The sequence below is a fragment of the Malus sylvestris genome, chromosome 12 (genome assembly GCF_916048215.2).
Source record: "Malus sylvestris chromosome 12, drMalSylv7.2, whole genome shotgun sequence".
Taxonomy (NCBI): Eukaryota; Viridiplantae; Streptophyta; class Magnoliopsida; order Rosales; family Rosaceae; genus Malus; species Malus sylvestris.
In genome coordinates, this window is record NC_062271.1 from 6,674,580 (window position 1) to 6,702,417 (window position 27,838).

Below are 27,838 nucleotides of genomic sequence, written 5' to 3' on the forward strand. Positions count from 1 at the left end.
ATATATAAACCAAATACTTAAGGGAAGGAGAATCTTCCATTCACCTTCTAATTCTCACCGATCTTACGTTGTACATAATAATAACCTCAAAATCTCAGCCACCACAAAAAGTTGCCCCATTAAATAAAAATGTGAATTGTTAATTTAGTTCCTGAATTATCACCTGAGTGAAAATTAGATCTTTAAACTATTTTTTTAGAATAATCAATCATTGAATTATAAAACTTTGCCAATTACATCCATAATATTATATATTCGAAGCTACCGTATTCAATTTTCCGTCAATTTAAGTCACGTTACTTGCATGTGATACAAAGTAAAGCATTGGTAATTTTACATGAAGAAATAGTGTATGGAGTTAACTTTGGAGGGTAAATTAGACATTAGGTTCGCAACCTATATGAAATGTTGAGGGCTTACAAGCGAGAAAAGAACGGTATTACACTCTAAAGTATGTTAATTAATTTTATAAGATGTTGAGCTACATTTCATATTGTTAATTAATTTTATAATAAAATTCAAAATCTTTTTATGGTATCGGAATCGGATTGTCCCACACAGGACTAATTTTGTTTGTGTATATGTAAAAGGGCTAGTAAGCCCAATTTCCGTAAGATGCATTCCCATATAGTGAGAAAAGACAACGAGCAAAAAGGTTGGGAAAATATATCTACTATCCAATACCATTTGCCACGTGGTAGAAACCCATTTGCCGCATCCAAATTTCTTGGGCCATCATTGGCGGTTGATTGCGTCCATAAGTAACGGAGGAGAGAACTCAGAAGTTTGAGGATTGGAGAAACTCCTTCGATGGCAGGGATTGGCTGTTGCTGTACAACTCTGTCGTCCACAAGGTAACCTACTCCCCGTCTTTGTTTTTATGTTGGAAGGACTGCATCTTTACTAGGACAAGTTCCTATTCTGAATACTCTCAGGTTCTCGATGGTGAGTTTTCTTGTTTGGTTGCTGAGAAATTGTAGAAAACTAAGATTATAGAACCTTTTGTTCTATTGAAGCATTATGAGATGAAGAATACATTCAACTACTCATCTACATAGATGTGTTTTCTGGTAGTTTAGCTTGTTTTCAGACGAGGTCTAAAAGTGTTTTCAGATAATCAAAAACATTTATGATGGTGTTTAGAAGTTAAAAGTGATTACGGAATTCTGGAGAATCACCTAGTTCCAAGTGTTTTTTAGAGAAGGTTGCACCGAGGCCAACAACTGCCCGACCGTGTAGTGGTTCAGTTTGGATAATATCGCACGATTAGCACCTAGTTCCAAGTGTTTTTTAGAGAAGCGCGTGTTGAAGAATAGATTTCCCATCGGAAACTTCACATAGTAAATTACAAATTACATTGTATGGTTTCATTTCTAGTTGCACCGAGGCCAACAGCTGCCCAACCGTGTAGTGGTTCAGTTTGGATAATATCGCATGATTAGCAGTTGGCCGCTAGCCCGACTACTAAGTGCTTTTTGAGAAGCACTTTTGAAATTTTACTAGAAACTTAGCACTTGTTTAGGTTCACATTCTCATATACATTACATAATTTATCTTCATTTTGTTACATTTTGTTTCTTTTTAGATCATTTTGAACTCGATTGAAATCATGATAATATATGTCAGTGAACGTGGTGAAATTGTTACACACATACATGATTATGAAAGTAAGGGGTAAGAATTTTTTTGACAGCAATCTCCACACATCTTGGTTGAAATTTGAGACTCGTACACATGGTGAAGGAACCATCTTAGGGCAACCAACCCGTCCTCGTCGGAATTTCTCAATCAGAGCAGAAGTGAATTTTGTAAGTGCAGAAGAAGCAAAAGAACTTATTGCAGTCGAGGGATATACTGTCATTGATGTCCGGGACAAATCTCAGTACGAACGAGCTCATATCAAATCTTGCCATCATGTGCCTCTCTTCATTGAAAACCAAGACAATGATTTTGGTAAGCTGGTCTTTCTTTGACAACTCATTTCTGACTAACGTGGCATCATTTCACCTTAAAGTAAGAACAATCGGAACTGCTCATTCTCTTTATCGTCATATAAAGATCATCTCTAGAAAGAGAAAAAGAAAAACGGAATTTTGATTTTTTTTGATGAATTATGGGCAGGAACAATCATAAAGAGGACTCTCCACAACAATTTTTCTGGTCTCTTCTATGGGTTGCCTTTTACCAAACCGAACCCTGAATTTGTAGAGTCGGTAAAAAACCGGTTCTCACCTGAAAGTAAACTGTTACTGGTGTGTCAGGAAGGATTGAGGTTGGTTTTTTACCTAGTAATGCTAAGGGATTTCGATAACCAAAAGCGCTTCTGGCGGTGTTTTGTAAACCATTTGACAGTGTTCTTTTGTTTGCTTTTAATTTGAAGGTCTACTGCTGCTGCTGATAAGTTGGAGCAAGCGGGTTTCGAAAACATAGCGTGTATAACTTCGGGTCTTCAAAGCATAAAACAAGGTTAGGATTCTAGCTCCAACGTCTTTGCTTTCTCCGGGATTATCTGCTGTTTAAGATTGATCAATGACATTGCTACTCTTTACTACACCAGGAGCATTTGATTCCGTTGGTTCGACGGAGTTGCAAAATGCCGGCAAAGCCGGATTAGTCACTATTCAGGGAAAGATCTCAGCTGTACTTGGAACTGTGCTAATCTGTACGTCCTTTTGTATACTCTTAAAAGCACCTCCTGTTGCCATGGTCCATGAGATATCATATCTTCTTTTTTGATCAAATGCCAGGTGCATATTTGTTCATCACCTTCTTCCCCGATCAAGCAGAGAAGCTACTCGCAATTTTCACGACCACCTAGCCCGAAAACGATGCTGACATTTACAAGAAAGTTTGGCAGATCTCTCCAACCCCAAGTGATTCGAGTAAGGAGAGATTTCTAGGCATCTGCAACATCATAACATATCAAGGAAAAGAGGAAGAGAAGCCAGCTTGTATGAAATGGATGTATAAACTGTACATTTGTCTCTGTAAATTGTACTACCCCAACATTGTAGCGCGTTTTTGCAACAGCAAACCTTGGCTTAAAAATTCATTTCAAAGGGAACTTCAATGGAAATCCACCGGAGAAAACGATTCATTCAAACTCCGGTCCATCGACAGAAAAAAAAAAAAAAAACTCCGGTCCATCTAGTCAAACAACGAAATCTAACCGGACATAGTTTATGTCAAAACAGTGATGCACAAACAACATTGAACAAGTTTTTGCTACCTTATTCAGGTTCCAAACCAGTAGATCATGAGGGCAATCTACAACAATACAAGATGACGTTCCAACTATAAAAAAAATTAATATAAAGAGCTAAATCGCTATAGAATTATAATCTAAAAACAAAACCTCGCGATAAAGTAAAGAAACTCGAAGGTTAGAGTCGAGATCCAACATTCTAGACCCACAAAAGAGAGAATGGAAAATTCACAAGGCTGTGAACCTAGGTTAACAAAATATTACAGTAAGATTTTTTTTTTTACCCAAAAAAAATATTACAATGAGATTAGCAAATGTTTTTCTGATTCCATCTGTGCACCCTATCGATGCAACAATTATGCAGGGTACCATTCCAGAGTACCTGGGGTTGATCGGCAGCTGCCAACGGCACGACGAGCTTGATAGGATTGAAGAATAAAACAGCAAGCTTCTTTCTGCACCGCTCTTGTTCTACGGCAGATGATGCCAAAAAATCATTCTCCTTGTAGGCAATAGAGCTGACGGATGTTTCCAGAAGCTGTCACATGGATTAAATTAGATAAACAGGGATCAAATCGATAAGCTTTTAAATGACATCCTACTCATCTTCTATAAAAGCTCATGAAATTACATGTAATGGTATGTCTTTGGCACAATTTCAACTCAATAATATGCAGTGATGGTTCACATAAAGCCACATAAAAGAGGTTATTAACAACTATATACTATTAAGAACACTAAACAGCCGTATGTCGCCTGAAAATGCTGACAGAAAACAGTTCTTGATTGATCAAAATATAGGATATGCTGATTAACTTTGTTTTGCAAAGTGCTGATCATGTTCCAAAGTACAATATTCTAGCACGTGTCAACGTGAGGAAACAATTGTAATAATGAGCATTACCATACAACCAGTCTTTAAAGTATACGTGGAGAGCAGTTGATAATTCCCGCTTTCTATTTTCTTCAAGAGGTGCTTCCTTCAATAATTGCTTTACCTCCCCGAGATTGTTCTGCTGCAGAAAAAGTTGAGAATAATTAAAAGATAAATAACACTTGACCACGTCAATCAAACATCAAGGAATTCTTAGTAAAACTGTAAGAAAATATCTACTAACTTAACCCAAATATAAACATAAAAAATCTACACTAATATTAAGCCGGAGTAAACATACGTTTCTATGCTGGGAAGCCATATAAGCATCTGGTAATGGAAATGGGTTGTCTTTAGTGGAGCCCTGTGATTCACCTCCGTACCAGTTTGGAATCTGAATATAAAAGAAACATAAAGGACATAACTAGATAATTCAGAAAGAAAATGAGTAACTGTACAACCATGGCCATCTCAACCACCCTCCCCCAACCAAATGAAGAAACATACTCATAAAATACAACTGTTATGCCCCAAAAGTGCATGACTTTGTCCGAAGACTTTGCTGGTAGAGCCTTTCAGAGGCTTTTCTCTATTTAACTTCCGATAAAATTACTTCAGAAAATTAAGGAAAACTCTTTAATGCGCTATCCAAATCTAAATTAACAATCTGTAGTAAAAATTATAATACCAAGAAATTTGTGAACTGGTCAGGGTCTAAGTGTGCAGCAGACTCGGCCTGAGCCTCGGAGACACCTGCTGGATGAGATAATGAATCATGTGGGTCAACCGCTCCAAGTGGCAGGGGCTCATCCCATCTGTTGATAGTAGCGTCAACCCCAACTTCCTTCATGTGCTCCTCCAACTGACTGTAAAATGTATTGTATGGTGCCACCTGATAAAAGTCGGGAGGTGAAAACAAAGATCTGAACATGCTAAATCTGCATTAGAACTCGAAGAATGAATCACATAAAACTATGATCATAACAAATACTTATTATGATCAAAGAATTTAATGCTACATTTCAGTAAAAACAATTTAATTTTGTTAAAGTCAATTCAATTTGACGCCAAATGTTCAACATAACAAAACCATGCATACAAACCACTATTCAGAAATAAACCACAGCAAATAAATGCGTCAAGACTGTCAGCAAACATCAGTTTGAAAGGATGTGTGCATGTGTGTAGCAAAAACATGTTGACTATAAGTTGGTAAGTTTCGCATGACATTTCTTTCTTGTTTTACTCAGCAATTTAAAGAATACAGGAAAACCTCTCAAATCTTAAAACAGATGTCAAAAACAACTATTACATCTGGGGACATGCTATCAAATGTAGAATGGAAAGAAAGTTCGTTTCTGACGATACGAATCACAATAGAAGTAGAAGAGTGGCCAATAACATGCCAGTGGAACATATTATTGTTTTAAGTTCAATGCATATATGAGATAACAGAAAGAAAGTCATGGAGGTTTACAAAAAACCAAACAGGTTGAACCAATATACCAGCAAACCCACATTAAGATTAGTTGTAACAAAAAGAAATCGACGTTAAGATATATTGCAGTAGATTATATTGTGAAAATTAATCTTCCCTAGTACTGGCTAGAAACAAAATGCAATCAACTCTTAGGGTCAAGACCTGCAGCTTATGGTTATCACCAACAATAAGTGGTCGCTGGTTGACCCCAAGGAAAAACATGCATTCGCGGCAGTTAGCAATGCAGATTCGATTTGCTGCTGTAATCACATGAACTCGCTCACAGTGTTCGATTCTCACAGCCTGCAAGAGACATCAGATCATCTAAGCTATAAGATTCAACTTAACCAGGTGACACAACGACCCACGTTCATTGCATATAAAACAGTAATTACCGGGCGGGCCACTCCACATGACAGTAATAAATCATTATACAGATAGGTAAGGATCAAAACATGATTTTCCAGCATCATAAAGCTCAAGACATGTTAAAATTAAGACTGGCCATTTAAATAGAAGTGCATAGTTGGCCAGATGTATTTACGGGGAGTCTTTTGTTTTCAGATAATATTATAAAGCAATCACCAGACTATCAAAGCAAATAATGATATATAGTATTTACAGAATAAGGCTTTCCAGTAGAAAGCAAATATAAACATACATTGAAACAGAGAATGTCTGAATTTTCTAAAGACCGGTTTAGTGTAATATACAGACATTGGACTACTTCCAATGTTCACTAAAGGGTAAAACGTCAGGCCTAACAATTAGATGTAACAAAAGTTATTAAATTTGATTAACTAAACCATTATGCAAGAACTGTAACTCAAAAACAAGTTGTGCAAAAACTTCCAACTAAAATTGAATGAACCACCACATAAGAAGCATATGAGGTAACTCACAGAAGCACCAGTCAACTTATGATTTCACAAACATAGATAACAAGAAATCATCCGTAATTGTTCGATTGTGATCCAACCCAGTAATTTACATAATCATTCTATTATACAAGCTACCAACAACAACAACAACAAAACCTTTTCTCACTAAGTGGGGTCGGCTATATGAATCCTAGACGCCATTGCGCTCGGTTTTGTGTCATGTCCTCCGTTAGATCCAAGTACTCTAAGTCTTTTCTTAGGGTCTCTTCCAAAGTTTTCCTAGGTCTTCCTCTACCCCTTCGGCCCTGAACCTCGATCCCGTAGTCACATCTTCGAACCGGAGCGTCAATAGGCCTTCTTTGCACATGTCCAAACCCATTTTGTGTACGTGTTGATGCCGTCCTATAAAATTTTCCCTTGAGCTTTAGTGGCCTACGACGGTCACACAACACGCCGGATGCACTCTTCCACTTCATCCATCCAGCTTGTATTCTATGGTTGAGATCTCCATCTAATTCTCCGTTCTTTTGCAAGAGAGATCCTAGGTAGCGAAAACGGTCGCTCTTTGGTATTTCCTGATCTCCGATCCTCACCCTTGACTCATTTTGGCCTCCATTTGCACTGAACTTGCACTCCATATATTCTATCTTTGATCGGCTTAGGCGAAGACCTTTAGATTCCAACACTTCTCTCCAAAGGTTAAGCTTCGCATTTACCCCTCCTGAGTTTCATCTATCAACACTATATCGTTTGCGAAAAGCATACACCAAGAAATATCATCTTGAATATGTCCTGTTAACTCATCCATTACCAACGCAAAAAGGTAAGGACTTAAGGATTGTTGATGCACAAAATCAGTGAGGACTTTGGTACAACAGAAAGTATTAAGTTTGTGATCTTCGCTAGATTGCTTTGGTCATTAGTGTGGATAAGTATGTAAATGGATAGAGACAGGAAAGCAAACACAAGATGTACGTGGTTCACCCAGATTGGCTATGTCCACGGAATAGAGGAGTTCTCATTAATTGTGAAGGGTTTACACAAGTACATAGGTTCAAGCTCTCCTTTAGTGAGTACAAGTGAATGATTTAGTACAAATGACATAGGTTCAAGCTCTCGTCTTCACTTGCCTTATCTGTCTCATAGGTAGATGTGGCATCTTCTCTGGAAGTACTCTTCCTCCATCCAGGGGTGGTATCTTTAACTGGTGGAGATGCACAAGGTAATGTATCAATTTCACTTGAAGCTTATTTGTAGTTTCAGGCTTGGTCAAGCGCGATGCAAACCATGTAGTAGGAGTTCCCCAAGTCGCCGAGCTAGGGGATCTGCTGAAAGAGGCGACAGACAAGGTAAGCAATCAGAGCTCCAAGCAATCAGTCCCAGATCAGAAGTTTGATTTCGAGTTCCGGCTGATTGTTCTCATTCTCCCTATCTTGCAGGCAGCATGAAGGATAAAGAGAAGAAAAGGAGAATAGATGATATGAGATACTTTTGCTTTTCAAGAAGTAACTTTCCACAGGCTTATTCTTGAACTGGGCTGGAGGATTTTCTGGTTTCCTCCAGAGTATAAAGCCGATTGAAGAATTTGAGGGTCAAAACAAGTCCATCAAATCTAGAGTACGTTCGACCCTGCTGATATGAGATACTTTTGCTGTTGACAAAGTAGTGGAAGTATCGGCACGTGTTCTGTTACGCTTGTCTCCACATGCTTCCTTGTATCCTTCTCACTTTCCCTATCTGTTCCTCAGGCAGATGTGGTATCTTCTCTGGAAGCATAAGATGTTGAAGATGAGTACTCGAGAACAATGTCAGGTAAGTAATCAGGTAAGGGGTTCCAGGCAGTTAGTTCCTGACTAGAAGCTTGATTCCAAGTGATGATTGATTGCTCTTTCTCCTTGTCTTGCAGGTAAGAACAAGGCCAAAGGAAAAGACAGGGAAAAAGCATGATATGGGATACTCTTGCTTTTAACCCTGATGATATGAGATATTCTTGCTCTGGTGTAGCTTGTTTGCAGAGGGATTATCGGGGAGAAAGAAAGTTGAGTATTTCGAGAGGCTTCGTTGAGAGTGCCCTCTCAGATATGAGGAAGGGTTGAGCATTTTTGCAGGTTTGCCTGTCCATTGAGGATGGAGGTCGACATATATAGGAGTTTCCCTAACAAGTAGTAATGTTATTCCTTTACCCTGCTTGGTCATAGCACGGTAATGGGAGCTGCTAGCTTCACGTGTGTCAGAGCACTTTGAAAAAGTGGTCTGTGGTATCTGGAAAGCTGATGTTGTGTGTGAAGATTACAAACAAGCTTTATCCAAGAAGATCTGGCTCTCGAAGTTGAGAAAGCCCTCTTCGGTTTTCGAACAAGCAATCCTGTCGGGGATCTGGCTCTCAAGATTCGGAGAATGGTGCCTCTTCGATCTTTGGGAGAGCAATCCTGCTGGGAGTCTGGCTCTCGAGATTCGGAGAGCGGTGTTTCTTCGATTTTTGAAAAAGTAATCATGTTGGGAGTCTGGCTCTCAAAATTCGGAGGACGGTGCCTCTTCGATTTTGGAGCAAGCAATCTTGTTGGGAGTGTTTTCTTGAATGTGAGTAAAGGTTGGACATGTTTGCTAGTCTACCTTGCCACGGAGCACAGAGGTTGACACATAGGGACTTTCCAATTATCCAGCAGTGGTGTTGTTCCTTTACCCTTGTGGGTAATAATATGGTAGCTAGACCTTCAAAATTTATGTATCTAAACTTTGTTAGTGCTGTTTCTTTGCTATTCTTTTACCCTTCTTGGTCATAGCGATATAGTGGGAGCTGCAAGTTTCACGTGTCTAAACTTTGTCAGAGATCTTTGGCAAAGTTATATGTGGTACCCTGGTACCCATGAACTGATGGTGCGTGTGGAAAGTGAATGATTGAACAGTAAGATTCACGTGCTTTCTACTTCACCAGAAATCTTCAACAGAATGCCCGTAATTTCAGCAAAGCTGAGTGTGCATGTGACAGGTGCTGACAAGGCTGAGAAAAGCAAGTGCCTCTTCGATTTCTGAGATCGGCCCTCGTGGTCTCTGAGCAGCCTAGCTTTTGAGAAAGCAAGCGCCTCTTCGATTTCTGAGATCGGCCTTCGTGGTCTTTGAGCAGCTCAGCTTTTGAGAAAGCAAACGCCTCTTCGATTTCTGAGATCGGCCCTCGTGGTCTCTAAGCAGCCCAGCTTTTGAGAAAGCAAACACCTCTTCGATTTCTGGGCAGGCGCCTCTTCGATTTCTGAAGCTCCGTCGAGTGCAGATTTTTATAGAGGCTGGCATTAAGTTCCAAAGCACACTTGAATCTTCACCAATAGAAGCTCCCTTCTTGCACTTCTAAGATCTTGATTTGTCCGACCTTTTCTCTCTTCAACACCTTTGAAAATGTCTGGCCCCTCCGACCGTCGTTTTGACTTGAACCTTGTTGAAGAGGTAGCCACGCCTTCTCCAGACAACATATGGCGCCCATCCTTCTTATCCCCTACTGGTCCTCTTACCGTTGGGGATTCCGTGATGAAGAATGATATGACTGCTGCGGTGGTGGCCAGGAACCTTCTCACTCCCAAAGATAACAGACTACTTTCCAAACGGTTTGATGAGTTGGCTGTTAAGGATTCTCTGGCTCTAAGTGTTCAGTATGCAGGTTTTGTGTCTAATATGGCCCAACGCCTATTTGCTCGAACCCGCCAAGTTGAATCATTGGCGGCTGAAGTGATGAGTCTCAAACAGGAGATTAGAGGGCTCAAGCATGAGAATAAACAGTTGCACCGGCTCGCACATGACTCTGCTACAAACATGAAAATGAAGCTTGACCAGATGAAGGAATCTGATGGTCAAATTTTACTTGATCATCAGGGGTTTGTGGGTTTGTTCCAAAGGCATTTATTGCCTTCGTCTTCTGGGGCTGTACCGCGTAATGAAGCTCCAAATGATCAACCTCCGATGCCTCTTCCGATGCCTCCTCCTTCTAGGGTTCTGTCCAGTACTGAGGCTCCGAATAATCCCCCTCCGATGCCTTCTCTTTCTGGAGCTCTACCAACAGCTGAGACTTCTCCTAAGCAACCTTTGTGAAGGCTCCCCCTTGTTTGTTTATTTTGACTCATGTATATGTACATATTTGTAACTTATCGGAGATATCAATAAATAAGTTTTGCTTCATTTCAACGTATTGTGTTAAATACACCAAAGCCTTCTTCACTGAGTGGGGTCAGCTATATGAATCTTAGAACGCCATTGTGCTCGGTCCTGTGTCATGTCCTCCGTTAGATCCAAATACTCCAAGTCTTTTATTAGAGTCTCTTCCAAAGTTTTCCTAGGTCTTCCCCTACCCCTTCGGCCCTGAACCTCTATCACGTAATCGCATCTTCTAACCGGAGCGTCAGTAGGCCTTCTTTGCACATGTCCAAACCACCGTAACCGATTTTCTCTCAATTTTCCTACAATTTCGGCTACTTCTACTTTACCTCGGATATCCTTATTCCTAATCTTATCCTTTCTCGTGTGCCCACACATCCAACGAAACATCCTCATCTCCGCTACACTCATTTTGTGTACGTGTTGATATTTCACCGCCCAACATTCTGTGCCATACAGCATCGCCGGCCTTATTGCCGTCCTATAAAATTTTCCCTTAAGCTTCAGTGGCAGACGACGGTCACACAACACGCCGGATGCACTCTTCCACTTCATCCATCCAGCTTGTATTCTATGGTTGAGATCTCCATCTAATTCTCCGTTCTTTTGCAAGATAGATCCTAAGTAGCGAAAACGATCGCTCTTTGGTATTTCCTGATCTCCAATCCTCACCCCTAACTCATTTTGGCCTCCATTTGCACTGAACTTGCACTCCATATATTCTGTCTTTGATCGGCCAGACAAACAAAATTCAAAAGCCTTCTTTTTCATTGTGTTATATACTTGCATGGTAATTTCATTGACTTTAAAAAGTCGACTACAAACAAACTTTGTATTCATAATAGGAAAGGGTAAATGAGTGCCAAAAGAAAGTGATTGGGCGGGCAAAGCTTAGTGGGAATGAAATGCAACGTGCCTACTTGCAAAGTCACTCTGAAGATATCAGTTATTAGCATTATTGCAAAACATCAAGTAACCAAACTCAACCAACTTATCTAATACTAAATTTTCAGAGATGAGGGATAAACAAATCCAGAGACCTTTACAGACCATAAGCTAATCATTCTGATACTATGTTTAAAATTACTAGAGCGAGAAAACTATTTCCAATTCAACTATAAGCTTCAGTACCACAGAAATAACCTTTTTTCGATATCCAACTATATATTAGGGAATAAGTACAACCAAAGTACACATATCACTCAACAGTCAATAAGCCAAAGCATATATACAAAAGCCTTTCCTATTACCTTTCCAACAGCTCCAAGAACAATTGTAGCATCAGAGCATCCATAAACTGTGGCATATCTCAGAGGTGCTAATATGTAGATAACTGAATCGTGGCAATTTAAAACCTGAAATTGCAAACGAGTTACTACCAAACCAATATACCTCTTAGAAGGAACAATCCAATTTTAGTTCACTGCTTTTACGCACAAAGCATGTAAAGAAACATGTTGAGAAAAGATAACAAGAAAGCTGACAATCTTGACAAGTTTCATTAACCAAGTGCATTATTAGTTCATTGGTCAATGATCTTTATAACTAAGATTAGGATCAAACTGAATGAGCAGCTACCTCCCTTCCTTATGCATAATAGCAGGACCCAACAGACTCGAAACTTAAATAAGTAAATAATAATTAAAAGTGAAAAAATGCATTTATGAAATAATTTAAAATAAGTTAGCCAATTTGGAAACCAAAATATAGCCAAAACCTTCAATCCCATCACAAACACAACACAACAGGTGCATTCTCACACCCCCAAGAGCAAATCCCCCATGTGGCATGCAATCACTCACATCTTCATAATCATTTCATGTCTATAACATGTAGCTATTAAGTTATTAGAACCCCAATAGAAATAATGACTTGATTCTTGTGCCTTATTAAGAATTGAGTTCTCTTCATTTTATTCTTTCTGATTCTAGATCCTGAACTTCTAGAAGTGTTGAATTTTGAAACATCCCGTAAATGTAGGACATAGAGGAAAAAAGAATGGATATTACATTTTTATAAACTAGTTACAAGAAAACATAAAAATGTCTTATGATTCATGAACAAACCTTTACAGAAGAACCTTTAAGATCAGATGACTGCTTTACAAGTGATGACTTAGAGATCCCCTCAATAAAACTTGGGCCTCTGACACTAGATGAGCCCTTGTTTGAACTCGTGCAGGCATCAGCCATGGGAACATCTTGGTCTGAGGAACTGGGAGGCCCATTTTCTTTTGGAGAAATCCTTTCTGAAATATGTTCCAAAGAAGAACCTATATTCTGTAGAACCCAATCGTGAACTTGTGCTGCAGGAACAGGAACATCAGGCATATCAGGATCTGAATTTGCAAAAAAAGGAGCACGTTGGCTGAATAGATTTCCGTCAGATCCTTTGTCACCAAAGTGAAGCAGAAACCCAAGGTGCTCAAATTTCTCCATGGTCAAAACCTATAAAGGGTTAAATCAGATCATTAAGTGGGCTTGGGAGATACCAACAAAAAAGATACAACTATAAATTCCATAACATAAATAGAAACAAGAAATCAGCCCCGGATGTCTATGATAAAAACACTAGGATACCTAAGTTCTATGGCCCAACTTATTGTCATCCAGATTAACTGTTCCACCAGTACCATGTGTTGGATTTATTGAACTGCATTTCCATTCCATTAAACCTGTCCTACTTTACCTTTTTTTAGATTAATAATAACCAAACTTCAGTAAATATCATGCAATTGGAATGCAGAATGTAAGGTTCATTATTCAAACTTCAAACTTATCATGAAGAAATCACTTCCCACAAATACAAATGTTCATAAGTGATGATAATTGGTGTTGCACTTATGACCCAACCAAAGCACAGATCAAGGATTTGGGTGGTGCTCACAGTACGAATAGTGTTTTTCTATCGAATTGGGAAAAAGTACCAGCAACCATTATCTTTAAATGCACACAATTTACTTTTTGGTAGCCAAAAAGGTGAATAATCGACTAAACCAGAGAAGATTAAGTAGTAATTTCACATACCAGAGATTCTTCGCCATCACCCTCCACAGGTTCTGCTAAAAGAGAGACAAGATTGGCCAAATGCTTTTGCAGATATGATAACTGGTGTGCTTCTTCATCAGCCTGTGATGGCATAAACCGACGGCTATTGCTACGCACAAGCTGTCATGTGTTGGAATTCCAAGGTTGATATTAGTTTAATCCAATAAAATAAATGTCTCAAATCAAAGTCCGAGCAATTAAATATGAAATACGAAAAGTTTCAGGACACAAATGTTGCAACAAGTTATATAGTATTGCCCAAATCTTGATACTGAAAATGCTTTAGTATAGCCCTAAACCCTATGTACTACAAAAATCATCCAAATGAAACCAAATCAACAAAACCCTTTCCTAAAAGTTTATAATCAACCTCGTGATTAACATTTTGCAACACTATGAGTACATAAAGCTAATCAAACTGGGGCAGACACAATGTAGCACTGCCATTCCAAAGGAATCTAAGCATGCACATCCTGGAAGATAAAACTAAGAGCACTCACTACAGGCTGAGGTTCGGTACTTGAGCATTCTAATAGTGCAGTTCAATCCAACAGTGTGGTAGACAAGGTAACGAATTGTTACAACTCCATCCTAAAGTTTATAATCAACCTCATGCTTACTATTTTGCAATGCTATGAGTACATAAAGCTAATTAAACCAGGGCAACCACAATGCAGCACTGCCATTCCAAAGGAATTAAACATACACATCCTGGAAGATAAAACTAGGAGGTCCACTCACTACAAGCCCAGATTAGGAGCTTGAGCATTTTACTTTAGTGCAGTTCAGTCCAACGACGTGGTAGACAAGGAAATGACTTGTTATAAACCCACCCTAAAAGTTTATAATCAACCTCGTGATTACCACTTTGCAACACTGTTGAGTACATAAAGCTAATTAAACCAGGGTAGGCACAATGTAGCACTGCCATTCCAAAGGGATCTAAACATACACATCCAAAGGGATCTAAACATTCCAAAGGGACAAACTAGGAGGCCCACTCACTACTAGCCAAGATTTGGTAATTGAGCATTTTACATTCAGTGCATTCAATCCAACGACGTGGTTGACAATGCAACTAGTTGTTACAACCCCCACCCCAAGCACACAATTGATCAAAACTCTAACCAGAACACAATGACTAGTAAGATTAGCCAAATACTAACCAAAATAATTTCCAATAATCAATAGATCAATAAAACTAGATTCCATTTTAATCCACATTGTATTCCAATACCAATAACTCTTTTGCCCCAATGAACGAACACACACAAAGTTAAAAAAATTACCTGAATAAACCATTTTCAACATGGCAGCAATCCCATGTCAAGAAAACCAACGTCTTGAATGAAATTACCAACCTTTTCGACTTACTTAACCGAAATTTACCCGAAATATGAAAACTAACCCCAAAAGAAAGCAATTAATCGCAGCACACCAATTCCTAATCCCACGCATTGCACAATGCATCACCGATTAACTAAAGAAAGGAAAAAAGAGATCAATTCAGGAACAGCTCGTCACCTGCAACGGCGACAAAGCGGACAAATACCCATCGAAAGCGGACGTCGAAGGCCAGACATCGGCGACGGCAGCCGAGTCCTTGTGCGTCCGCGGCAGCAACTTCTTGTACGACTGAATGTAGAGGAACAGAACCAGATCATGCACATCGGCTCCAGCCTCATCAATCCCGTCCGGCTTGGCTTTAACGAGCAGGTCGGACTCCGAGTGCAGAACCGAGGCTAGGGTATCGAGGACGAGCTTTGCCTGATCAATGGAGATCTGGAGCGCCTCGGAGATCGCGGCCGAGTCGACCCGGTGACTCGGCGACTTCTCGATCAGCTTCTGCTTGAGCGGAATTAGGGTTTGGGTCGGGTCGGTGAAGATGAGCTTGGGGATGGGCAGCAGCCCGTGCTCGAACGGCTCGCGGCGCGGGTGAATCAGGAGGGCCGGATCCTTGGCCGAAGACGACGTCGTTGCGGGCTCAATTGGGTCGCTCATGGCTTCTTTTCTCACGAGGCAGCAAAACGCAGAGTTTTTGTGTAGACACAGATTTGTGAGTTGCAGATCTTCCAGAAATGAATAGAGAGAGAGGTTGAGGAGAGAGTGAGGGAATGATCCGGTGCGGTTTGGTGCATGGCGTGGACGTGTTTGATTGGAGGTTTTGGTTGTAAGGACCCGTAATACGTTGAATTTGGGCTAATTTCAAGAGGTTAGTGGAGAACAAGTGCATTAGAGGGCGTGGGTCCGTGAACCGGACATTTGTACGAGTAATTGATTCAATTATCAAGTATGAACTTCTTTTAAGCTTTTGACCATAAAGTTGCAAGAATTTTAAAGTGGTGTTAAAGAATTCATGTTTTGAAGACCATATGTCAATTGTCTGTCCCATCTACTGGGGAGAGTTTTTCAAAGTGTTCAAAACACAGGACGGTACATCATATGTCATTATATAAGAAGGACACTTGAAAAAAAAAAGTTTTATTCACTTGTATAATGACATGAAGCATACCGCCTCATGTTCCACATTGAAAAATGTATCCTCTATTGGACGATTAGCCAGTCACGTGCACCTACCGTGAAGCGTGGGAGACTCGTTGGTTTGAGGGATTTGTATCCCTCAAAAGAGGAAACACACGACACAAGCTAGTCAAATCCAATCGTTGTCTCATCTAATCCATCGCATGGGGTTATTCTAGATCACGATAGTGTTCTGGAAGAGAAATAGTCACCTCCTGAGAATTAAGAGATTTTAATCTATTATGCTAGCTTGGATATGGTTTGAAATCACAATGAGATTATCGTCGATGATGCATTTGTAGTAGCTACTAAGATTCTAATTAGCGATGACATCAAACCTCGTTTTGTTGATAAATGTCGACATAAAATTGATTGGTCAAAATAGAAGGAAGCAATCCAGGTTGAACTTGATTCCTTAACAAAACGTAAAGTATTTGGACATGTAGCTCCAACACCATCCGTTGTGAAACCCATTGGCTGTAAGTGGGTGTTCGTAAGGAAGCGTAATGGGAATTATAAAATGGTGTGTAACAAAGCACGCCTTGTGGCACATCTCTCAATACCCTAGACTTGACTATAAGGAGGCTTATTTCCTGTAATGTCATAATGCTATGCTACCTTATCAATCTGTTAACTTTCGAAATTTTAAATATGCAGCTCATGGATGTGGTCATAACGTATCTATATGGGAACCTAGATACATATATTTATATGAAAGTTTATAAAGGACTTCCGAGTGACTACTTAAATAGATCCCAACCATGGAACACTCTCTCTATAAGATTGAGAAGTCTGCATTACAGATTGACGCAATCTAGATTGATGTGGTATAACTGTCTTAGCGAGTATTTGATCAATCGGTGATATGAGAATAACAAGTTATGACCTTGCATGTTTATTAAGAAGTCATATTCCGAATTTGAGATTGTTGCAGTCTATGTCGATGATATGAATCTCAATGGGACTCCGAAAAGGTTGGGAAAATTGTCTTGCACATGAAGCCAGATTTGAGATAGAAGATCTTGAAAAAACTCAATATTGTCTTGGCATGGAGATTGAGCATTGTTCAAATGGTACTCTGGTCCATCAATCGAACTACACCTAGAAGGTGTTATACATTTTGTTGATGCACAAAACCTGAGGTTTTGGAACAACGTAAATCCGACCGTGAATCTGCAAGAAAGTAAATAATACAAGGTGTATCGTGGTTCACCCCAATGTTTGGGCTACGTCCACACTGATATTGCATTTCTCTGAGAGGATTGTGAGGGAAAGAAAGTCCGACCGTGAATCTGCAAGAAATGTAAAGAACACAAGATATATCGTGGTTCACCCCAATGTTTGGGCTACGTCCACACTAATATTGTATTTCTTTATAAGGGAGAGAGAGCCTTTGAATAGGAGTGTGGGGCTTCTGAGGGTGGGAGTCAGGCCTAAGAATTGGCCTCCCTTAGAGAGGAGAGTGAGGGGTTCTTTTATAGAATAAAGGCTCCTCACTTATTACATATTTGCCCCTCCATTTATTACATAATGACATTTGAGTCCCCTGAGTATTTATACGAGATCTAAATACGAAGGCCCTAAGTATGGTACAAACACACTTTATTGAAGATAAAGCAAAACCTTCAAGTATTCTCATGGTCGTTCGAATACTAGATGTACAACGAAATCAATTATGTCCTTAAAATGACGATGAAAAGGTCTTGAAACCTGAAGTTCCATACCTAAGTGCTATATGTGCTTTATTGTACTTGGCTCAATGTACTATACCAGACATCTCATTCGCTATGAATCTTTTGTCAAGATATAGCAATACTCCAACAAGCAGACATTGGACATGTATTAAAAGACATCATGTATTACCTTAAAAGTACAATGGATATGGGCTTATTCTATCCCTATGCATCTCTAAGTGGATCCAACCTTCTGATCCTCGAAATGTTATTTGTCTTATTGGTTGTACTTACGCTGATTATTTATCTAACTAGCATATGACGCATTCTCAAGTGGGTTATGTCTTTACCATTGGAGACACTGCAATATCTTGGAAATCCACCAAACATAATTTGTTTGTAATGTTTTCAAATCAAGTTGAGATTCTAACCCTAAACGAAACAACAACATGAGATATTTTGTAGACTACTCATGGAATTTGAATTGAGAGGATTTGTAATATGTTGCACAACATGGTTTTGACTCTCATCTCCTCCATCTAAAGCCATCTTCATCATCATCATCTCATCATCATCTTCTCATCATCATCATCATCATCATCTCTCTCTTTTCCCCATCTAAAATTACCATCATCTTCTCTATCTCTCTTTTCCATAAAAAAAAAGGGAAGTATTGCACTCTAAAAATCACATTGTACCCTCCTCACAAGTGTATTTTTCTTTCAAAATATAGAAAGTTAGGAGTGTAGAATGATAATTTTGGAGTGCTGATAACAATTCCCAAAAAAAATTGTAGGAAAATATTTTCCTGATGTTGGTTTTGTGTTCGGATGGATAATGATCAAAGTTGGGTCCATAATTGAAGCAATGAGAATTTCAATTTGATTGCATCTATGTTCAATTTTTTTATTTCATATTTCATTTATTTCTTTCCAAATTTCTTTCAATTTTTTTTTTCCACAATCGAGTTTAGTTTCCAAATATCGTTCAATTTATTTTTCAAACTTTTCTTTTTCTTTTTCAATTTTTTGTGTGTGTGGGAGACGAGAAGCTCAAAATTTTTTCATCAATATATTTTTGGTTTTGAATCCTAACCTAGTTGAGTTATCTACACACCACACACTGAACAAATATCCCAAACCTATCCATACCAATTTTTTAGCCTAACCAATCCGAAATGGACCCTTAGGGTTGAAGTTGTATTCTGCTCACACCATCAAAGGTATTCTCGTCATATTGAGCTCATAATTCACATAGCACGCTTTGATTGGGCTTAAATTCCCTAAAACCTATAATTATTTTTCATAAACAACATGAAAGCAATTGAGATGTCTTAAATTTCTTCATCATGCCCTTCATGCCTTTAATACGTGATTAGTGGATAAAACATAAAAGCTAGACTATTGATAATTAGGTAACTTTTGATTTACGGTAAAGATTTATTAGGCATTGCAAACGGTACGAGTGCCATTTGCAAGGCCATGAATCCTCTATGTAGAGAGGACAAATCCCATAAACGCACAAACCCCATTAAATAAGGGATTTGAGTTTCCATACTTCATAGATCTTATGTGCAATTTAGTTAATTGACAGACACGTACATGGCCTAGGAGTTTATCAATATTGGGCTCTGTGGCCAACTTTGATAGAGAAGGGGCTCCAACATGGTTGCACTAAAAACAAAAAAAAAATGGTCTTTGTGTACTAATTAAGAACACAAATGAGGGGTTTGTGTCTTTGTGAACACTAATAAAGTGAAACAATGCACATTCAATATAGGGCACCAATATAAAAAATAATGGACACAAATACATTATTGGGCACGGAAAACCAAGCAAAGTGGGACATTAACCTTTGGTATGACAACTTTTTGATTGAACATGGACACGAAAGGACTTTTGTGTGTATACATAGGCTTCATATGCACAATTGTATGTGTCCTACTTTGTCATTGTAGACATAAAACCTTATTTTGTGTGTACACATGTGAACGGCACGTTCCTAATAAATTTTATTAATTAAATATATATAAATGTGTGGTCACAATGGCTTTTGTGCGTTTACACAAGCTACCCACTTCTATTTAACATATATGTTTCTCACAGGTTAGTACACTATCACGAACCTCTCTTCCATCTTCAAATTCTCTACATTTTTTTTCAGAAATAATGAAGCCCAATTTTTTAATTTTTTTTGTAATCAATTATTCAATCACAAGTTAAGAAATCCAAAGTCATCTACTAGTTTAACCACTTTAGATAGTAGAATGATACATGAACTTTTAGCTCAAAACAATGATTTTGCCCTTAACATCATGACCAGACCACACTTGACTTTAAAGGGCTAAACGTTTGCCTGCGCTATATGTCCTAGGCCTTTAGGCTCATACATATATCAAGGCATCCTTCAAGCCCATGATATCTCACTCTTGCCACTATGACTTCCCCGGCTCAAGAAGGCCTCCTTGGATGTCCTTCCGCTAGTTTCTTGCGAAGTGTGATCTGCAATACGCTAGCATAACATATCGGTCTGCTTAACATGGCATGCGGCTTCACCCTCTAGCTACCTCTGAGGAGTCTTTCCTATAAATAGCCAAGTCAAACAAGGAGATCGATAATTACCATTTACTACTTAGAATTCTCTTTGTTCTTGTTTCTCTCAAAACATTTCTAACATAGGCATCGACTACCTTTGACAGACACCCTTCTATTTTTTTATCGAGTGTTCGTCAATTAGGCTAACAACATAATTTGTTTTGTATGTGTTCTTCCGTCAATCCAGCCTTGGATGGAATTTGCATCGACAATAAGCTATACCATTTATACATGTAAATTCATTAGTTAGAGATGTGAGTTTTTGGAAGCAAACATAATGTATTTCATGTTTGACCTACTCTAAGGGTAAGCGACTATATTTAGGCATTTAGGTACTTACTGAAAGTGCTTAGGAAAAATGAGTTCAAGAGTCCTTGATCCCTTTCTTGAGTTTCAAACTCCAAATGGGAAAACGTAACTTTGTAAGAGAAATGTTTGAGATAATTGACAATCAACCCAAATTTTAAAGTTGAGTTTTCATTTCTTTGTGCTTCTAAACAGGTGAGCAAGGAGTGTTATTTATAACTCAAACTTTGGTTTGAAATGACCTAGAAATTGCTTGTTGGGAGTCAAGTTTGGTTGAGTTGATAGGTTATGACTTAAAACAATTAAGGCAAAGAATGTAGCTGGCCATGCTTAAGCAGATACTTTATTTGTTAATCTCATTACAAAATCGATCTTAGAATCTCCTAATTTTAATTTAGGGATGAAACTAGCAAGGGCGTTTTAGTAAAAAATCCTGAAACTTTCCAAAATGGCTAACAATAATTTCTAGACAACAAAAGCATATTCTTAGCTAGATAAGAGGCATGTTCTAAGAAAATTTTAATTACAAAAAATATGTAAATCAAATTAAAAAAAAAATTAGAACATGATGAAGGCATTTTGGTCTTTTTTTCTAAAGTTCGTTTTTCCACTTCTTTAACATTTGGAACTTCAACACAAATATAGAGTAATCTTAGGAAGACTAAATTTGTAGACAAATTTTTGAAAACTAAATGACATGAAGGTTAATGATTGATTTATTACTTAAACGTTGATAAACGTGCTTATTTTTATTGATGACACATCATTTAGTTTGTAAATTTAGTCTCCTTAGCATTACCCTAATATGTAATATGATTTTAAAACTAACAATTGTTTCTAGAAGTATAACTAAAACTAGGGTAAATTACACAAAACTACCTCAATTATGGGTCGAACCACAATCTTATACCTCATGTTTTAATAATTACAATGTCATACCTTATTTTACGAATTTATTGCAATGTCAAACCTTCGTTAGTTTTTCTATCAATTTCTCGGTTAAATACTGATGTGGCTTAAGGTGGCCCACTCTCTAGCCCAATTGGATTAAAAAATTAATTAATTATTAAAAATTAAAAATAAAATCATTTAAATATTTTTATAAAAAAAAAAGTGGGAACCACCCCTACAAACCCATCACCCTCACCATTCTTTCTCAATTTATTCTACAAAATTTAGTCTCCTTAGTATTACACTACCATAATATATTTATATTAAGGGACGAAGATTTGAGCTAAATAATAAAATAGGATAGTCATAATGTTTAATATCAGACTCTCTATCTACGTAAGCCAAATTTAAACTGTTCAACGTATAAATAAAAAAGAATATCATTAAACTAGAACTGTATAATACAAGATATTTTATTAACTTCAATTAACAAACTTGTTGATCCATGTAAACAACCACCTTATTCTATGGTCTTGTTAAACTGTAAAAGCCCATAGAAAGTTCCAAACTAGGTCTTGTGATCGGGCCCAAACAAAGCCACCTGAACTTAACCCACCAATTGACAACTAATCAGAACGCATAGAAGGATCCCACAATGACCACCACCTCCCCATGCTTAAATAGTCCGACAGGGAATCCAAAGGGCACATTCTGAAAAGACATCTCATCAATTCTTTCGATCTTACCATTGTTTTCATATATAATATAATATAATATAATATAATAATAATATGGTAAATATTTCCCAAATGGGGCAAAATATTATTTATCCAATCATGTGGAAAGTAACATTTTAATTGTTTTAATTACATAAAGCTTTTTGTTCAAAAAGAAAAACTTTACTAAAACTGTGAAAAAGCACAACACCACAAATTAAGATTTAAAATTTTGGGATTTTATCCTGGTTGTTGTTTTTTACTATTTTAAAAAGAATACCACGCAAAAATATTAATTTGAGGTTTAAGAATAACATGATAATTGTATACATTGGTTAAGCCGATTGGTAAGACTAGTGTGTTCATTCATGTGCTAGAGTCCTTTTTGTTGGTGATAGTTATATAGAACTTTTGCCTTAATAACCTAAATAATATTTTGGCTAATTTCTATGATTGCTCACATTCTATTATAGTACGAGAACATGCTATCCTTCGTCTCAATCAATGAGAATTTCTAGCACGCTGATGGCTGGACCAACAAGGCCGTAAGCAGCACTCACAAGATCGCTGGCTAGCCTAATTTGTTTTGCTCACTCTAGGAAAAGGATCCTCGTCGATCCTTTTTCTAGGAATTCCAAGGATCTGGTGATCGTGACTATTCATCGTACATCATGCGTTAGAAATCATTTAAAATTTAAAATTAAATATAAATAGTACTTAACAAAAACTGACCGTACGATGTACAATGAACGGTCACGATCATAAGATCTCCGGAATCTCTAGAAAAAGAATCCGGCGAGGATCCTTCTCCCTCACTCTATCCCACCTATTGTCCCACCTCTTGTGTGCATTATCACATAAAAATTACTCAACATTGACATTTGCGTTATGCATGCACATTATTCTTACATTCTGTTGAATTAATTAATAACCCTCATCTCAAATCATCTTGTAAACCACAAAAAAAAAAAAAATTAATTATATTGTTCTGTAAAAAGGAAAAGAAAAAACAGTATTCCTAATTCCTATCACAAAACCATATGCGGACACACGTGCGAGGTCCGACAACAGTCCTACACACGCTTGACCCGTTCGTTTTCCAACCTCAACTCGAAACCGAATCCTAGCTGGTTTCTCTTTGTGAGGATCTTGATGATCCGTGAATCGTGATCGATCATCGTATATCGTATTGTCAGAAATTATTTTTTAATATTTTTATTTAAAATTAAACATAAACATTTATTTAATAAAAACTGATAATACGAATGATAAATTTTCAAAATCCTTCCTAAAAGAATCCGAAGAGGACCTGTTGGCCTCACCCCCACCACTCTGAAACACCAACAGAGAGAAAGAAGAGAGAGAAAGAAGAGAGAGAGACCCACAAACGCACAGAGTGAGTAAAAGCAATAAAGAAGAGAGGTAAAATAGAGGCTGACTACTCTCTCTCTGTACCTCTCTCACATATTCAACAGATCCCACCCAAAAGCAAAAGCGCTCTCTCTCCCTCTCTCTGCTTTGCTTCTCTCACCTTTTCTCTCTCTACCCCTTCAGCAGTTCTCTCTCTAGAATGGAAGAGATTGCTTCTTCTACTTCTTCATCCTTATCTCTTTTGATCTCTCACTCTCACCAAACCCAATGAAACCCTCCTCCGTCGCTTCCATCTGAGAAGCATTGCATTTTTATATTTATTTTCCATTTTTTTTGTTTTTGAAAGATGAATGCTTTTGGGTTTCGGGTTTTTTCTGTGAAGCCTTGCTGATTCATCTTTTTCCTTCTCAAGAGGTAAACTTCTTCTCTCTCTCTCTCTCTTCTACCGTTCCCCTCCGCCGACATTGTAAGGTATTCTTCTGACGCTTTTTGTTTTGCTCTCACTTCTGTATGTTTTTGCTGTATTTTATTTTCTGGGAAATCTGAGGAAAATAAAAGAGAAAATTTTGGAAACTGAAATGCTAAGTTCCTAAGAGGAAATTAATGTTCTGGATTTAGTCATAAATATTTTTGCTTTTCTGGGTTCACTGTAAAGGAAAATTTAATTTGGTAATCACAGCATGCTTTGTTTTTCACTTTTCCTCATTTTCTCGGCAGCCAAACACATTATATGAAAAGCATTTTCGATTTTCTCACTCTTCTGTTTATGTCTTCTGACTCTGGGTTGCTGTGGTTTCAGATCTGAAGCTTGAATTTCTCCGCTGCTTCGGAAGGTTACTCTTTAAACCCCAATGTAAAGATCTACGTTCTTCTAATTTAGTTTGAATTAATTTAATTAATGATTTCAGATGTCTATGCGTTTTGTTTGCATATATTTTCCGTTTTGAGTTCTTAACATGGTAATTTGTAGTATTTTATTTGTTTAGGTCAGACAATGCGGTTGGTGTTTTGAATATTCCGAGAAGTTTGGTCGCTTTGCTTGACTAGGCTTTTGGTTTTCCTTATACCTAACGGCTACTTAATTTTGTTTTTCCCATGTTTTAGGTTTCTGGGAACATTTGAATTAATTCAAAACTAGTTCCTTAACCTCATTTAATCCAACCGTTCAACTTCAGCTTCATTTTTGCCTGGGCACCTCTGGTATCGAACCCGAAAGATGCAGAGACCTCCCCCGGAAGACTTTGCTTTGAAGGAGACCAAACCCCACCTCGGTGGGGGGAGGATCTCCGGTGACAAGCTAACGAGCACGTATGACCTCGTTGAGCAGATGCAGTACCTCTATGTCCGGGTTGTTAAGGCGAAGGACTTGCCCACGAAAGATGTTACTGGTAGCTGTGACCCTTATGTCGAAGTTAAGCTTGGGAATTACAAAGGCGCGACTCGACATTTTGAGAAGAAGTCAAATCCGGAGTGGAACCAGGTTTTCGCATTCTCGAAAGATCGTATTCAGGCGACGGTTCTTGAGGTCATTGTGAAGGACAAGGATCTTATGAAGGATGATTTCATGGGCCGTGTTTCTTTTGATCTGAACGAGGTTCCAAAACGTGTTCCTCCCGATAGTCCTCTGGCACCACAGTGGTATAGATTGGAAGATCATAAGGGGAACAAGGCAAGGGGAGAGCTGATGTTGGCTGTATGGATGGGCACCCAAGCTGATGAAGCTTTTCCTGAAGCATGGCATTCCGATGCTGCCACAATTAGCGGAGCTGACAGTCTTGCAAATATCCGATCAAAGGTGTATCTCTCTCCTAAGCTTTGGTATTTGAGGGTTAATGTGATTGAAGCTCAGGATTTGATGCCGAGTGATAAGGGTCGGTATCCTGAAGTTTATGTGAAAGCTATACTTGGAACTCAAGCTTTGAGAACTAGGATTTCTCCAAGCAGGAGCATAAATCCTATGTGGAACGAAGATTTAATGTTTGTTGCATCAGAACCATTTGAGGAGCCCTTGATTTTGAGTGTGGAGGACAGAATTGCACCTAACAAAGATGAAGTTTTGGGGAGATGTGCAATTCCTCTGCAGTATGTGCCCCGAAGGTATGATCATAAACCTGTTAACACTAGCTGGCACAATCTTGAAAAGCATGTTATTGTAGAAGGGGAAAAGAAGAAGGAAATCAAGTTTGCAAGCAGGATTCATATGAGGATCTGTCTGGAAGGTGGTTACCATGTCCTTGATGAATCAACACACTATAGTAGTGATCTTCGACCGACAGCAAAACCGTTGTGGAAGTCCAGCATTGGGATCCTTGAAGTGGGAATTCTGAATGCTCAGGGGTTGATGCCAATGAAGACCAAAGATGGGAGGGGTACGACAGATGCGTATTGTGTGGCGAAATATGGGCAGAAATGGGTTCGAACAAGAACCATTATTGATAGCTTTATGCCCAGGTGGAATGAGCAGTACACTTGGGAAGTGTTTGATCCTTGTACTGTCATAACAATTGGGGTATTTGATAACTGCCATCTGCATGGGGGAGAAAAGGCTGGAGGGGCCAAGGATGCAAGAATTGGGAAGGTAAGGATTCGTCTCTCCACCCTCGAGACTGATCGGGTTTACACACACTCGTACCCGCTTTTGGTACTGCACCCAAATGGTGTAAAGAAGATGGGTGAAATTCATATGGCCGTGCGGTTCACTTGCTCTTCTCTGCTTAACATGATGCACATGTACTCACAGCCCCTGCTGCCAAAAATGCACTACATTCATCCATTGACTGTAAGTCAGCTTGATAGCTTGAGGCACCAGGCCACTCAGATTGTATCGATAAGGCTGAGCCGCGCTGAGCCACCGTTGAGGAAAGAGGTGGTCGAATATATGCTGGATGTGGGCTCCCACATGTGGAGTATGAGAAGAAGCAAAGCTAACTTTTTCAGGATTATGAATGTTTTTGGTGGGATAATTGCTGTTGGAAAATGGTTTGATCAGATCTGCAACTGGAAAAACCCCATTACTACCGTACTCATTCACATCCTCTTTATTATTCTGGTCATGTACCCGGAGCTCATATTGCCTACAATTTTCCTCTACCTCTTCTTGATTGGAGTTTGGTACTATAGATGGAGGCCAAGGCACCCTCCTCACATGGACACTCGTCTGTCTCATGCAGATTCTGCACATCCCGATGAACTTGATGAAGAATTTGATACATTCCCTACTTCGCGGCCTTCTGACATAGTGAGGATGAGATATGATAGGTTGAGGAGTATTGCAGGGAGAATCCAGACAGTGGTTGGCGACTTGGCTACTCAAGGGGAGAGGCTGCAATCTTTGCTGAGCTGGAGAGACCCGAGAGCTACTGCACTGTTTGTGCTTTTCTGTCTGATTGCAGCGATTGTTCTGTATGTTACTCCGTTCCAGGTTGTGGCTCTTCTTGCTGGATTTTATGTGCTGAGACACCCAAGATTCCGTCATAAGCTTCCTTCTGTGCCGCTGAATTTCTTCAGGAGGTTGCCGGCTAGAACTGACTGCATGCTGTGAGGAAGACCGTTTTATTTATTTTGAGTTGCCTTTGAGTGGCAGGGCATTCTACTATCCGCCATTTCGTGTTTAGTTAATGAAGAAGATGCGGTACCTCGTTGAGCTGTTCCATTCTGAATGCGTAGCTGCAACGAAGACCATGGAGAACGTGAGGTTCCCAGTATGCTGTATTTAGACCTCGTCTTGAAGGTAGTAGTTTTTGAAAAATTTTCAGTTAATTATGCCGTCAAATGGAAAAAACTTTATCTAAGGTGACTAGTTTATGTTCATTTGTAATTTTGTAGGCTGTGATTGGAATGCTGAACCGTTATGTGCTTAATTACATCTTTAGTATTTTTGTTAACTCATCTTTTGTGAAGTTCTTGAGGTCGCACTTGGTGCGATGGTAAGTGCCTTCACCCATGAGCGGTAGGTCTCGGGTTCGAGACTTGGGAGCAGCCTCTCCATAAATGGGGGTAAGGCTAGCCGACATTCACCTCTCCCAGACCCTGTGTAAAGCGGGAGCCTTGTGCACTGGGTACGACCTTTTGATCTTTTGTGAAGTTCTTCTGGTCGAACGTATTGCTTTCGATGTTTACACATGACATGTGGGAATGAAC

The 27,838-nt window shown here is 38.8% G+C and overlaps 3 protein-coding genes across 7 annotated transcripts; 2 read left to right on the forward strand and 1 right to left on the reverse strand.

Annotated features, from left to right (window-relative positions):
• Positions 1–692: 692 nt before the first annotated feature.
• On the forward strand, positions 693–3,064 carry LOC126593169 (rhodanese-like domain-containing protein 9, chloroplastic). The gene is made up of 6 exons (XM_050259084.1): positions 693–854; positions 1,694–1,953; positions 2,122–2,272; positions 2,381–2,466; positions 2,558–2,662; positions 2,748–3,064. The coding sequence occupies exons 1-6, from the start codon at positions 811–813 to the stop codon at positions 2,816–2,818; spliced, it is 717 nt and encodes a 238-aa protein (XP_050115041.1). The 5' UTR covers positions 693–810; the 3' UTR covers positions 2,819–3,064.
• A 146-nt stretch (positions 3,065–3,210) lies between these two features.
• Positions 3,211–15,775, reverse strand: LOC126593167 (uncharacterized). Of its 2 annotated transcripts, none has more exons than XM_050259083.1 (9): positions 15,152–15,775; positions 13,607–13,747; positions 12,647–13,027; positions 11,831–11,935; positions 5,722–5,862; positions 4,768–4,971; positions 4,381–4,473; positions 4,110–4,218; positions 3,211–3,743 (listed from the first exon to the last, which is right to left on the reverse strand). In XM_050259083.1, the coding sequence occupies exons 1-9, from the start codon at positions 15,626–15,628 to the stop codon at positions 3,700–3,702; spliced, it is 1,695 nt and encodes a 564-aa protein (XP_050115040.1). In that variant the 5' UTR covers positions 15,629–15,775; the 3' UTR covers positions 3,211–3,699. The 2 variants fall into 2 exon arrangements, with proteins under 2 accessions (XP_050115040.1, XP_050115039.1); XM_050259082.1 differs by having other exon boundaries at positions 4,110–4,221.
• Positions 15,776–23,725: 7,950 nt separating this feature from the next.
• On the forward strand, positions 23,726–27,582 carry LOC126593688 (FT-interacting protein 3). 4 transcript variants are annotated; one of them, XM_050259796.1, is made up of 3 exons: positions 23,726–24,169; positions 24,498–24,531; positions 24,803–27,582. In XM_050259796.1, the coding sequence occupies exon 3, from the start codon at positions 24,915–24,917 to the stop codon at positions 27,237–27,239; it is 2,325 nt and encodes a 774-aa protein (XP_050115753.1). In that variant the 5' UTR covers positions 23,726–24,169; positions 24,498–24,531; positions 24,803–24,914; the 3' UTR covers positions 27,240–27,582. The 4 variants fall into 4 exon arrangements, with proteins under 4 accessions (XP_050115753.1, XP_050115752.1, XP_050115751.1 ...); XM_050259795.1 differs by having other exon boundaries at positions 23,726–24,112; XM_050259794.1 differs by having other exon boundaries at positions 23,727–24,169; positions 24,498–24,551.
• The last annotated feature ends 256 nt before the right edge of the window (positions 27,583–27,838 follow it).

What these genes read in the sequence shown, in the direction of transcription:
- LOC126593169 (XM_050259084.1), top strand. Translation starts at nt 811, where the DNA reads ATGGCAGGGATTGGCTGTTGCTGTACAACTCTGTCGTCCACAAG. An exon ending in GTGTGTCAGGAAGGATTGAG is followed by an intron (nt 2,273 to 2,380) that starts GTTGGTTTTTTA and finishes TTTAATTTGAAG; the next exon opens with GTCTACTGCTGCTGCTGATA. An exon ending in ACTTGGAACTGTGCTAATCT is followed by an intron (nt 2,663 to 2,747) that starts GTACGTCCTTTT and finishes ATCAAATGCCAG; the next exon opens with GTGCATATTTGTTCATCACC.
- LOC126593688 (XM_050259796.1), top strand. Translation starts at nt 24,915, where the DNA reads ATGCAGAGACCTCCCCCGGAAGACTTTGCTTTGAAGGAGACCAAACCC.
- LOC126593167 (XM_050259082.1), bottom strand. Translation starts at nt 15,628, where the DNA reads ATGAGCGACCCAATTGAGCCCGCAACGACGTCGTCTTCGGCCAAGGAT. An exon ending in TGGCTTCCCAGCATAGAAAC is followed by an intron (nt 4,222 to 4,380) that starts GTATGTTTACTC and finishes CTTTTTCTGCAG; the next exon opens with CAGAACAATCTCGGGGAGGT. An exon ending in CTTTAAAGACTGGTTGTATG is followed by an intron (nt 3,744 to 4,109) that starts GTAATGCTCATT and finishes TCCATGTGACAG; the next exon opens with CTTCTGGAAACATCCGTCAG.